Source organism: Pezoporus occidentalis, unplaced genomic scaffold, assembly GCF_034315485.1.
Source record: "Pezoporus occidentalis ecotype Australia unplaced genomic scaffold, CSIRO_AGI_Poc_V1 ctg48, whole genome shotgun sequence".
NCBI classification, from domain to species: domain Eukaryota; kingdom Metazoa; phylum Chordata; class Aves; order Psittaciformes; family Psittacidae; genus Pezoporus; species Pezoporus occidentalis.
This window is the reverse complement of record NW_026915813.1, coordinates 842,280-856,642: the sequence shown is the minus strand read 5'-3', so window position 1 is coordinate 856,642 and position 14,363 is coordinate 842,280. Positions and strand designations below refer to the sequence as shown.

Sequence of the window (14,363 nt, the reverse complement as noted above, 5' to 3'; positions counted from 1 at the left end):
TCTCCCTGAAAGATGTCTTCAAGATTAAAGAGATTAGTAAACAAAGAAAAGAAGAAAACAGGAAATACCTACTCCTCTCAGTTAGATGCTTCACAAATTTTTCATCATCAGCCAGCTACTGAAAATAAAATCCTATAGCCACTTTTTACTGAGTAGAATATGTATTTCACACCTCCAGCGTACATGAAAATGGGTTAGAATTCTGCAGAACTAGTTTACTAATTGCAATGGAGCAATAACCTCACATAAAATACATAGTTTAAATAATTCTAATGGATACATTTAAAAATGTTCTCATGGTTTTGAAAGCGAAGTCTTTCTACTTAACACTAACATTCCCCAATAGCATTGGTAGGAGATTGATCTGAACAGGCTTGCCTCTTTCCTGAGCTGCTAGTACACCTTATTTCTCTTCTCAGTATTTGTCCAATGCAGCCATACAAAAAAATTCTGCTACAGATTGAAGCAGACAGATGGCTGCTGCACATTTCCCTCCCTTTCCTTTCTATATTTCCTACTATTTGGCATTACCTGGTTCTTTTCTAAAAGGTACTGAACAGTTCTAAGTGAACAGACAGCTCTCTGTTCCCAGAATAAACAACAGAAGTTGAGGGAGCATATTTCAAGCATATTAAGATGCTTAAAATCATATTGTCTGATTTTGTCCATATCATAGGTGAAAAGCTTGCTTTATATTCTCTGCATTTTTAATAAGACGAAATTTATTATCACTCTCTTTGTACTTCCTTTTTTTCCCCCTTTCAATTGTCTTTTCAGATTCAAATCCAGAGTCCCTGGGTGCTCTGTTTCATTTCAGTTCGATTGCTATTGAATATTCATAATGATTTGCAATATACCTCACTGAATATACTTTCATTAATAGGCATTTTATGTCACTTAGTGTCTCTGGAGATATTTATATTACCATAATCCCCATAATATCTGAATGCTTTATGGATGAGGCTAAAGCACAAGTTTTCTTTTCTTGTCTCTTCTGCTGACCTTAATTCAGTTTAAATCCACCTCTTTCTGAGCATTTCAAGTGGCTGCTCTTCACTGATCCGTTTTTTGTTCCTTTTGTATTGGATATGTCTTCTTTTGCAGATTGCTCCTGCAATCTCACCTAATTAGGAAGAAGATGATTGAATCTGGTTTAGTTTTGGGCACTAATAATTTATGATTGGTCACATAAGCCCTTTCACTCTGCCTTTGACTCCTGTTCATTATTACTGGCTTAGAATTACCAGTCCAAATGTCACTCTCTTCATTATACCAAGCCAAGCTGCCTAAAGACTCAAGCATAGCATGTCCAAGCTAGGAATCTTTCTGTAAGCATATCTTCAAATTCACTTTTTTTTAGCAAAAAGGGTGATCACACAAAAGCCATAATTTCAATGATGTGATTCCTTCACATTTTCATGGAGGAAAAAATAAAAAGCTAATGAGTGTCTAAAACCTCATTTTTGAAGCCTGCCTGGAAAAATGGCCAAAGGAAGTAACTATATCATTGTAGTGGCTACACTTCACCAAATGGACATCTAACTTTGGGAATTAAAGTTTGTGTGGTGGTGCATATATCAGAGCATTCAATGTACTGAAACATGGTCCTGGAAGGACAAGGGTAACAGACACAAATCCTCATCATGGTAGGCCAGCAATTTGTTTCCATTGACTTTCTGTTTACTTTTCTAATAAACACAAGTGCACCTCACAAAAATGAAACAAAAAGTCAATTCATAGGCAGAGAAAAGAAAAACTTTCATTCCTACATCTCATACTTTGGAGACAAACCAAAACTGTCTGATTCTGAGCACCAGGTAAGATTGTTTTTAATAGGTTACATCGAACAAATCATATCTCTGATAAATGAAGACTGCATAACATGTCATGACTGTTCAATGACCATAAGGGGTTGCCTTTATGATTTCTCTTCATCTGTCTTCATGTCCTGCACTAGTGTAAATCCTCACTTGTGAGCCTCCATAAATTAAGAATGAATCATGAAGACTGAACTCACCTGTTTTAAGAAAACATTTTTAGGCCAGTTCCTGAAGCAATGCAGAAACAAGCCAGTAATATTATTACCAATCATTATAATACTTTGTGTATCTTTTGACTATATTCATAAATGAGTTATATGAAGTAATAAACTATTCTATGATTCTATGAGTTGGAAAGTAAGGAGAATGGTGAGGTGATAAAGTCCTGTTATGATACCAGAGTAGTCAAAATTAAATCTGACTGCAAAGAGCTGCAGTGGATAATGATTGTCATGGTTCTGAGCTGCAGGGCAGCAAGAAAATGGCAGCTGAAATTCAGTACTGATAAATGCATATATGATAGGAAGAAAATAATCTAAACTTTATCTTTGGGACAGTAGAATCTAAATTAACTTAAGTTATGAAGGAGAGAGATTTTGTAAAGCCTGTGGATAGCACAGTGCTTATTTGAAAGCTAAAAGGTATTAATATGCTCAGACTGAAAAGAAAGCTATAGAGAAATGAACATGGAGATGGTTTTGTGTGTAGGAAGCTGTATGTTCATATACATACACCTGCATTTTCTATTCTGTATACAGTTCTGGTTCCTTACGAAACTTACTGAGATGACTAAGCAACAGTTATTCACTCCTTCTGGTAACTCAAGGCCACAATGTTATCTGCAGGTTTAAAACAAAACAAAACAAAACCATGCTTCCGTGTGCAATTCAGCACAGCACTGAGTGGTGCTTTGGATGAGAAAGACACAAAAACATTCAGAAAAGGATTAGAAAAAATTCAAAATTCATGCAAAAAATCTGTCAAGGTCCATGAGACGCAAGACCTCCTATGTACTCACTGGTTTGGGAAGTATGGAAATGTAAGAAGTGAGGAGGAAATGCCATAACAGACATTTGCCTCCATTTGGCTTATTCCTTGACACTGTCCACTAGTGTCTTAAATGGGCCAATATGGGAGACTGGAATCTCTGTTAGATGGAATCGCTGGGTATGTGCTTTTATGGCTTTTCATCTTATAAGGTCTCCATCTGTGTATAGAGTCTTCATAATAGTACAAGGGTTGCACAATAAAATGTACATATTTGTGTGTATATGTATGCATCTATGGAAGTACATACATGTCTTCTTTCTAGAAATAATGAAGGTAAAGAAGGCTTAGGGCAGTAAGAGATCTAGGTAAGATTCAGATTGTCCCTTGCTGTGTTTCAGGGGACATAAGGCACTTATTCCCTGGGAAGATCTCAGGGTTGTGAAGCTTAGCTGGAGATAATTTTCTTGTGTCCCATCTGGGATATGATACTCTGGTTGTGGGTGTCCCTTAGTGACTGCTCTGCATGGCTTGGTGTAAAATACAGTGGCTTCTGTGTATCCCTGTGTCAGGCACCCACCTTCCCTATGCATTGTCTAGGGAGGTTTGCTGGTTAAAGAAAGGCTGAGAGTTATGCTGTAAGATTACAATTGAACTACCAGCGGAGTCTCCTTTTGGGAGCTCCATCCCTCAGAGAATGAAAGAGCTGTGTGGTTAACTAGGCTTTACAAGAAGATTCTTGTGAATTGAGGTTTTGGACTTTGGCAGAGAAATCTTGCATGAGGATTAGGTGGAGAGAGGTTAGCCAGCAGAGAGGTTAGAGCAGGCTGTGTTTACTCCCTGGAACTTGCAGGCTCTGATTCCTGGAACCCTGCTGGTGCAAGGAGAAGGGTAGGGCTGAACCAGCCTCTTCACAGATGCTTATTCCAGGCTGAGAATGTTTTTTATCAGGTCCCAGTAATAAGGCAGAGCCAGACTGGCTTTTGTGGAGGGTTGATCCCAGGTGAATGCTGATGCCCACCAAAGCTGCTCTATCACTTCCCTCCTCTGCTGGACAGGGGAGAGGAAATATACTGAAAAGCTTGTGGGTCAAAATAAGGACAGGGAGAGATCACTCACCAGTTACTGTCATGGGCAAAACAGACTCGACTTCAGGAAATTAGTTTAATTTACTACAAATCAAATCACAATAGGATAATGAGAAATAAAAACTAAACCTTTAAACACCTTTCCCTCAGCCCTCCCCTCTTCCAGGGCTCAACTTCACTCACAGTTTTCAATCCCTCCTCACCCCAGTGGAATGGAGGCTGTGGTCAGTTCATCACAGGCTGTCTCTGCTGCTCCCTCCTCAGGGAAGGATTCCTCACACTCTTCCCCTGCTCCATTGTGGGGTCCCTCCCACAGCAGACCTTCATGAACCTCTCCAGCATGAGCCCTTCCCACAGGCTGCAGTTCTCCATGAACTGCTCCAACGGGTCCCTTCCATGGGGTGCAGTCCTTCGGGAACAGACGGCTCCAGTGTGGGTCCCCCCCAGGGTCACAAGTCCTGGAGGAGTCTGCTCCAGTGCAGGCTTCCCAAGGGGTCACAGCCTCATTCCACAGAGCTATAGACGTGCATCACCTTCACTGCAAAGGCAGCTTTCACAGGCCTTATATTATTATTTGTCTTTAAATTCTCAGTCTGTTACAAAATCATGCTTGTTGCTGTGATCTGCTGTCTGTTAACAGGCCTCTTCACTCCAGCTCCTCTGAAATCTCCCTGCTATGGGGTCTAGGGTCTCAGTGAGGATGGCAGTGGCTGAGAATATGTTTCCAGCAAAGAAGATCTAACTCTAGATGCAGACGAAGAATTATCCTTCTCCCTGTATGTTTCATTTGGACTTCACCCAAAGAATCACTTCACCTTTCACCAGAAAGAATAAAGGAAGAGAATATTTCAAAGTAACTCCTCTGACCTATCCATCTGCTGACGACTGTACAAAAGGATGAGCCTGCATCCTTCAAGATACACACCAAAGGCAGGCTAGGAAATTAATGTCTTAAGAATGAGTTTTGGCCCACACTGCTGAGAAATATCCTTATTCATGGGCAAATGCCTGTAGTTTTAAAACTAGATTCTGGCTAACTAGAAATAAAATTTTCCCTCTATGGTCCCACAAAGTCTAATAACCAATACATTAACGGGACATTTCATAGCTGCTTTCCCATTCCTTGTACATTTGGATCTACAGAGGTATCTAAACTAGAAAAACTAGTTCACATTTTTAAATGTGGCTGAACAAGACAGTTATTGTTTAAGATGCATCTGGTCTTGGATGTACAATAACCCACTTCCAAGAGATACCTATTTTACTAGGCTCAATGTGGCTTCAGTATTAATTTTAATTGGCTGGTTTAGTCTTAGTTCCTTAAATGGCTGCACATAGTTTGATGTTTTCATTTATTTACTTCATATCTTCACTCTTATTTTGCTTTATCAATTCCCAAAGTAAACTTGAGGTCTCAAGACATAGCAGGTCAACATGCTACAGCACACATTATGATTTGTCACTTGACTTCCACATACTAGTATTTCACATGTCACTCACGCCGTATGTGCACCTGAACCCATTATGCTTGATTATAAATTGCTGGTTGATAGAAAATTATATTCACAGGCATTTACTGAACATAATTACTCAGCAGGAGCTATCAACCTGAATCAATTACCCATGGTAAAAGCATATTTCCCTCAGGATATTTAGAAAGGGTGGGAGTAAATGTTGTGAGTGTCACTGGTACAAGAAGACAGCTGTGCTACATGGGGATACTTCCTCCAAAATTTTACTTTTCACAATCACATGTAATACAGCATAACTTTAGTCTATGTCTCAGTCATTTAAATTTAAATGGAGTTAAAACAGAGTTATTTGAATGATTACATGGTAATCTACTGAGCTATCAAAACACATGCATCGCAGTGTATTAGGAAAACAGATCTGAGGTTGTGATTGTTTCTGTCAAAGTAGTCAGTACCAACAGTACATGTTTGCGGTCAGAGACAGAGTTAAATATTGGCTAGGTGCAGAACAACTCCTACCCCAAAGGGTGCACACAAGGTTTTCAAAAGTATTTTAAATAAATGGGAATCAGACAACAAACTATTTTTCAAGATACAGCCCAAGTCATGCAGAAAAGCTATTGCTGGCAAACCCAGAGCCTGAATATGCTACAGGCGCGTCTGCATGGATGAGCAGGAAATTGCACCCCCGTGCTCCTGAGTGACTTCATTACCCAGCTCTTGGCAGTGTTCAGCAGCGTGTGCTGTGTTCCAGGCTGATGGGACCATTCAATTTCTGTACGCCTGAACAGTGTGGGTGTAAATTAGCTCTAATCCAGAAGTAAATTGGCTCTGCTAAGCAGTGCAGTGTGTGGTGACCTTGTACAGCTGCTAGACAGGAAGGGTCTTGAATCTGTGGTTTGGAGAAGAAAGGTATAGCTGTTTTTCTAAAGGTACAAGAATACCATATTCCTTTAAAGTAATCCATTTAAAAATCCTTTGTTTAGCTTAATCTCCTTTAGTAATCAGTGAGGAGAGACTTGTATCTCCCAAGGTTGATCTGTGACACATGTAATTAGATAACAGACTGGTACTTGTTAATCTATATTAGTGCCTCCATTTATCCTGTAGAGAGAGCTTGAACTGATTTTTCAGTTGTCTACAGTTAACAGGCATAAAATCCATCCTACAGTTGTGAGCTCAGCTCATCTCTGCAAAACTAAATTCTTGCCTGCCAATCCAGCAGGCACAGGTCATCTCTAATCTGCTGTTGCACATGCCTGCTCTGAGTGTCAGGTAGTCAAGGGCATCTCCTATGGCACCAAACACCACTTGTAGGGCAATTGCATTTGAGCCATATGTACCCAGCTGTGGGGCAGGAGGCCAAGAACAAGCAGGTTGTAAGTGTAAACATTATCAAGGAAGAGCTAAAGACTCATGATGTCCACACTTGCTAGTGATTTGAAGAGGTTACTGGTTATAGCCAGGTCTTCCAAAATACATACCTGCTACTACACATAATAGCAGTGTGATTCATTTAAAGCTGCTCTGTACATGTTGGTTCTCTACACAGACTCTAAAGCAAGGGGAAATCATCTGAGTTTACAGACTAATTTTCAGTTTGGAGTTGTGTGGCTCAGCATTGACATTGCTGAGTGATGAATGTTGGCTCTGCTCCAGTCATCCCTTAAGTCTGCCCTGGTCTGCCCCAAGCTTCCTCTGGCACAGAGCAAGATTGTGACTTCTTTGTTTACTTGAAAATGCTTAGCAAATTCATACACGTTTCATTGATTTCTATTTTCCTCAAAGCACTGCTGAGTTCACTTTAGCACAAGCTAAAGGAAAGCCCATTATTAACTCTGCCATGGTTACTGCTCCTCTGTTAGGTGTAAAGAGGTTTTTTAATAAGAAAGAACATTAGCTATATACAGCTGTTTTCTGAGATAATTTAAGTTTTAATTATGTATATAATTAGTTTAATTAATTAGATTTCCACAGTTGGGATTCTTTTAAATCCTTCCTCATTTTTCAGTGTTTAGCTTTCCTTCTATTTCTACTCCTTTTTATTACTTATCCTTCATTTTCTACCGTATTGCTGTTGTCTATTTTTTGAAGGCAGTATATATGCAATATTCCATACTTTTCAGTTGTTAACATGGTTGCTGACATAAGTTTTCTAGGGCCACAGTCTCTCTCTGAAGCAATTCCCTTCATGTTTCAGAGGTTAGCATAGACTGAAAGCTGTCTATGGGCAGCTAGAATACAGCAACTCTGGTTTGAAGGTTAGAGAGTTTAGTCATAAGGATGCAAGCCAGTCTGTGCCATTTAGCTTCCATTTTACCTTGTGGTGTGAATGTAACTGAAGTCTAAAATACAGAAACGACATTCCCATGCAGCACTCTTTTTGCTACCTGTCATGAGAATCCTTTTGGATACCACTGGGGAATGTGAAGTGGATAGTTTAGCGGATATTCAGGTTAACAGGTAACTTAATCTTGTGCAGGATTATTATACCGTTTAGTTCTTACGTATGTTGCTATGAAATCAAATTGGGGAATTTTGCAGAATTTGGCCAGAAGCTTCTCTTTGTTCATATGTCCTGACCATATGCCAGGTCCTCATCCTGCATCCTGGGTTCTTTGGGAAGCAAATCTGAGCAGGATCTGCAGCTCGTACCAAAAGGATGCAGACAATCCAGGAGTATTGTATCCCAGAGTTCTTTTTTGTTAGCATGTTTCCTTAAGACTTACACTGAGAAAAGGTTAGAGTTCTCTTCTTTATGGATGGAAGTGTAAAATAAGCAAATTTTCTGTACTTCTGATCAACTTGTCAGCTTCTTTTTGCTATTTTTTTTGAAAAAGAAAACAAGTATCTGTGTTTTCACTCTTTTCTGATATATTTGGTGCACATTTTGTTTTGAAAAGCAAAAATACTCTTCCCAGATATGTTTATTCAATTAAAAGTAACCTGATCAGGATCTTTTGCTCACTTCTTTATTTTAGCTTTTCACTAAAAATGTAGTTAAATCAAAACATGGCAGATGAGAACAAGCAAGCAGAATCTTGGTGACAGACATAAGAGAAAGCGAAGCACTCATTTACAATTGGGAAATACTGCCAGCTTCTTCAATTTTCACAAAAAGAGATCACAGCCAGAATCAATTTATAAGAGAAACCATTAAAAATTGCAGACAGAAAATTATTAAGTGTCCATATATCAAACTTCATTTGTGTTCCCTGCAGTGTCAGCCAGATGACAAGCCAAGCTGCTTATTGTCCCAGGAATCATGACCAGTTATCAACATTTCCACAATCATTGCCTCTAATTGATGATAAAATGATAACAAAAAAAAATAATAATGGAGGAAGTTTTCAAATATAGTACTCATTATTTTTTAAAAGACTTGTGCGTACTGCAGGACCTACATACTACTGCCAAAAAATTGCCCTGATTTCATAGTATGAGAGCTTTTCCTGATGCTCATGAGCTCCTATAAACCTTAAATAAGGGATTTTGCAAGAGGTAAGGCTTTGCATGAGCTTCAGGAAGTGACTTTGTTTTTCTTGCTAAAGCATGAGAGATTGTGGGTGTCATGAACATTTTTATTCAGTGCAAACCAAGGAAAGGAAGTCTTTTTGCATCTTCTGGTTGAGATGATCCAGAAAATGAGCTGATATGACCAACATTGTTAGTTTACACCTGTCCACCACCTACTTACCACCAAACACTCATTATATGGGTCAGAGAGGTAAACCAAAACATATGACTTCTCATGATGCTTATATTGATATGTAAAGATCAAGCTACCCAGTAGCTTAAACAGTAGCTTTGTGTTTGTACTTCCCATCATACTCCAAGTTACCAATACCAAGGGTGATGCTGTTCTTTGAGGTGGCAGTGTGAGTCCTTTGGGTCTTCACAGTCCAAACTCCCCATTTCATTCAGGCCTGTGAGGCATAGAACAGTAGTTAAAGGCACAAAGCTCTCAGCTTCCATCATTCTTGGCAGCAGCTGCCTCAGCATCACATTCTAGATGGGCAACTGGAAGCAAAGTCCCACATTGCCTGGCATGTTCCTGTCCATTGCATCCTTTGCCTCATTAAGAGCTGCAAGTACAAGCCTGTAACATGCTCTGTCACCACTCCATCTAGAAAAATCTCCTGTGGGCATGGGTTTGATAAGAATAAAAGATTTCATCAGACCAAACATGGCTTCAATTTTCTTTTTGTTTCTATTTCTTAGCCACAACTCAGATTTATGACCAGAGCTCCAAACCATGTGAGATTTCAGTACAAATATAATTCCCCATCGTTTCACCACACTATATTCTTTGTACTTGTTAAGAGAGAAGCTGAGGCACAGAAAAGGGCTGTAATTTTTCCAAAGAGTGACAGACATAAAAATAGAATCTGCATCTACTGATTGTTAATCCATTTCTGCAGTCCCCAGGGCACACTGGTAATCAGGTGTTAGCACGTCCACAATAGCCCCTTATAGACAAGTCTTTAATGCCATTTTAATCACTGAATAAAGTGATTGATAAATTATTAAATAGTTAAATAATAGTTAATATTAGATCATTAGATTAACAATCTAGTGCTTACTTTAATAGCTTGTAAATATGGGTAGTGAATCTAGATACAGAAACAGTTAATGTCTGAAAAGGGAATACAAGGAAGCACTGCTAAGACAATATGTTTCTTTAGACTTCCACACCCCCATAATCTAATTACAGTTCAATAATAGATCTGGGAAGTAGAAACAGGGTAAAAGAAAATAATGGAAATAAATTAACGACAGAAACCACCTCTGTAGAGAGTGGGAAATTTGAGGCTTCTCACTGGTATCTTTTGAACTCAGCATGGGCTCCATGTCTCTGCTTTTTCCACTGTCCTCCTTACATGCTGTCTTTGTGCCAATACAAGTGTTAAAATGGTGTTTTCCTGCTTTATGTTCTTATTGAGAGTTCTTATTTTCCCATTAATTTTAACAGTACAGTAAAAGCCTTCTTTTTTTAGCATTTTATGAACCAAGTAAATAAACAAATTCAAAGAGAAATCACTTGCATGTCTTGGACCAATACAATGATTCTTCAGATCTCCATAGAGCCAAAACTTGTCTTAATCCTCTATTTAGCAGGATGAACAGGTTTGCAAGCCACAGTTTGCAACATGAGTTTCCAAGCACTGTAGCTATTTCTTTAGATGCCTGTAAGTACTTCAGTCTTGTGAAGGACAGTAGCTCAGACCCTAAGGTGTTCCAAGACTTTTTCTTATTCAAATACTCTCCCAGTAATCCCTTTCTGAAGACCATATTAAAAAAAATAAATGCCATGACATTTGTTGTGTTTTATTCATTGGTGCCAAGACAGCTTCAACAGTAACTTCTATGCCCCATTCAGTTGTGCAGAAGTTATATATTGCAATTTTCTTAGAGTCCTTGGGTGCAAATCCAATCGATGCTGTGTCAACATCCATTTGAATGGCTGGTTCTAAAGCTGTTTGACAGATGGTTTTACTGGAGATGATGGACAAATTTCTCATGAACAATAGAATGTCCCTAAGCTTGTGTGTCCCGAACATTGGTGAAGATAAACCACTGGCTTTTCAGCTAGGGTCTCATATTTCTTATCCTATCCTCTAATAACTCAGTCATCCATTGGCTAGTAGACTCAATGATAACCGCTGTATTTCTGGTACACTTATAAGAATCACCATTAGGGTAAATGCTTTTAGTAATTTGTTCCTCTAATCTTCTGAGGGTTTTTTCCAGTCTGCCTTATATCTTTTCATTTAATGTGCCTGTGTTCGTGATCTTTTAAACTCAGCCTATATGGACAGTGTTTTCATTATTTTTACTTTAGCATCCTTTATTGCCCTGTTTAGAATTTTCATGTCCTTTTGCATTCTCTTCTGAGTCTTCAGTATGGAGTCTTCATAGTCTTTGTGCCACCTGGAAGTATTTTACCCTTTGAAATTGACCCTTCACATTTCATTCTTGAATGCTTTTCCGTTATTATTTTCTTCATAGCCAGTGTTACTTGCTAAGTTTTTTTTGAGAATACCATGCATACCGTTTATAATCAGTATAACAGCTTCTTCCATAGTATTCTCTGGTGCCAAGTCTTGGTCCCTTTTTCAGGAGTGCATCAACATCTGTTTCTCATTTTGAGAAAGCAAACAGAAAAATTCCTCTAAAAGAGCAACTATTCATGTTTTAGAAAAAATATTGTTCCCTACCTCATAGCTTCTCCATGAATTTTGACACCCTTCTTGAGAGTACTTATGTTGTGTCTATGTTTGGAGGAAAATATTTGTATATCACAGGAATCACAGTAAAATCACTGAAGCTGATATCACTGTTGAACAGAAATGCCGAGAAACTTGATGATAAAACAGCTGGTACCTCTGAGGCTATTGCTGTTCTCTAGAAAATGATGTCAAAAGAAGACAACTTTGCAGTCTTTAAACAACATAGGATTGTTGTTGTTCCTTGGAATCACCTAGGAGGTTTTGACAGCCTATGAAGTAATAACAAGAGGCATACGGAATATACCTTCATCTTACGGGTTTTTTTCTCTTTTACTGATGCAGGTTACTGATAATTTTGTAGGGCAGCAGAGGGGAGCAGCTGCTTATTGCTATTGTGTGCCCAGCCAACAACCCTCATAGTTTAGTGAAGTTGCAGTCCGAGCAGAGGTGCTAAAGCCGGAGAAAGCACTGTCCTCTGCTGGCTATATATGATAGGCTTTAATGAGAGCAGGTTTGACTAAGACCCAACTGCACGCCTTTAGGAGGGAGTAATCATCCGTGTTTAAAGGAAAGTGGAGCTGTAAGGCTCAAGGAGTTAGTAGAGATCAAATGGTGTATGAATCCTTTTTATACACCGGTGTATGTGGGTATCCACAGGACAGGCAGTGGCAGTTGTTCTGATACAGGTATCAGCATTGATAGCTATATCAATGTTTTAACCTTTGGCAGATTAAGAAGACAGCAGGATCAAAGTGGACAGACTTCCAGCATGGACAGCAGGGCACCTCTTCAGAGCCACGAGAAACTTCAAGATGGACGTAACAACAATTTACTGGGACACGGCTGCACAAGAGGCTGCAGCAGCTAGTGAGCTACAGCCCTGCACGCACTTCAGACTTCAACCCTGGCAAGGCGAGGAAAGGTCCTCTCTGTGCATGCCTTCTTCTTCACCCCTGGGGTCCTGGGACACCTAACTAACTCCTCCAACATCAGGATCCCCAGCCAAGGACAAAGCCACAGAGCACATCGGCAGAGACTTCCCATGTACATCCCTGCTCTTATTTTGACTCTGCCACTGGAAAAATGACCATCAGCAGTGAAATACAGTTTTATAAGTAAGAGTGACTTTCCTTTTCAAAATCCTGGAAGTAAACTTGAAACAATTCGTTAGGCAGCCTCTCAAAGATTGCCAAGCTTCTGGCTGCTCTCAAGAGACAATGTTCTATGCGAGCCAGCTTTATCTTGAAGGCTTTACGTTACCCTCTCTGTCTCCATTAATTAAAACGGAATTTTGTGAAACTGCTGGACACAACTGTTTCTGAGCACCTGCTGTTGAGTTTGTAACAGAAGTGTATAATGTAAATATGTGAATGTAGTGTCAAATAGGCCAAACACTGAATCATTTCATTCTGATAACTGAAGCCCATTGGAAAATTTGCAGCGTGAATGTATTTGCATTGTTCTTTAACATCATGCGTTCTGCTTTGTAGTAAAAGATGTGACCCTGGCCAAGTCAAAGTTTTGCTAGTGACTTTAGTGGATGCAGGATCAGACATGTTAGTAGTGTATGTTAACCATGACAAAGAAAGCCCTTTATGTAACAATAGGCTGACTGAGCCAGAGTTTAAAAGCAGCTTAGTAAGGAGAGATAAAAACATTAAGAATTTGCTCAGCTCCATAGTTAAGTGTTATAAAATGTGAAGAAGTTACATGTGTCTCTGTTTTCATGGATCTATTCTGGATGAGAACCATCCTGAATAGAAAGAAACATACTTTATCCGAAATGTTGCTGACATGAAAGCCTTTTTTTTTTTTCAAACAGCTCTCACAATTACATTTATGGTGTTTTACAACCTGTGCATTCCACGTTTTGATAATAAATGCATGCTTGTTCTGTCCTAATGTGCTTTCATTTTTAAGGGTTACCATCCATAAGCAAATTTCATTTCAAATTTTTAAAACAAATAATTTAGGCTTTTGAAAGTGAAAAACATTTTATTTGTAATACTCTATTTTTACTGTATTGTTTCCATTCTATCTTTTGCAAAACAAAGTTCTTTGTAACTGAATCTATTTTAAAATTTGGTTTTACATTATATGTAATTTTTTGTCAAAATTTTTCACAAAATACAGATTTTTATTGCTCCATGAAATGAGATGGTGTTCCTGTCAACAGCAGAGCAGTTTACAGAGTATTAAGGTAGTTTTTACATGTGTCGTGAGCATGGTGTTGGTCTACTTCCTTAATTAGGATCAAGCAAAGAAGCAGAGTTTTTTCATTATAGGATATATTTCATTGCCCAGAATAAACTATCTCATGTCAAACCCTTCTTATAGTGATTAATATTGGTTTCACTTGGGAAGGAGCAAAGTGGATGACATTTCACATGATTTTTGGAAACACCTATTCTATTGTTTTTCTATTGTTCTAATCAAAATGCATTATGATCTTGGATGTTGACCTGGATGTTGATCCTGTAAAGAAATGAAAGATTTTATTTACTAGAGTAATCTTACCAAAATTAATGCTACTACTCCCAAATAAATGTTTGCAGGGTCCATGATGTATCAGGTGACATAGATTAGAGTCATGGAGTTTTTGGAAGTAGGGCTAGTAATTTATTAAGATTTTCCATGTAAAAATTTCCAATCAGAAAAACATTTGGGGAAAAAAAGGCAATTTCATCTTTGCTTTTCTGCTATTATTATAGTTGTTTTGAACAAGAAGATTACTGTGATGGATCTTGTACATCAACTGCATAGTAT

The 14,363-nt window shown here is 38.6% G+C and overlaps 1 protein-coding gene across 1 annotated transcript in view; it reads left to right on the top strand.

Annotated features, from left to right (window-relative positions):
• The window catches only part of STK32B (serine/threonine kinase 32B), a 167,888-nt gene extending 154,138 nt beyond the window's left edge, over positions 1-13,750 (top strand). The window contains exon 12 of the mRNA XM_062636353.1: positions 12,327-13,750. Within this exon, the coding sequence (XP_062492337.1) occupies positions 12,327-12,465 (139 nt within the window). The 3' untranslated portion in view covers positions 12,466-13,750. The remainder of the gene's footprint in view (positions 1-12,326) is intronic.
• Positions 13,751-14,363: the final 613 nt, after the last annotated feature.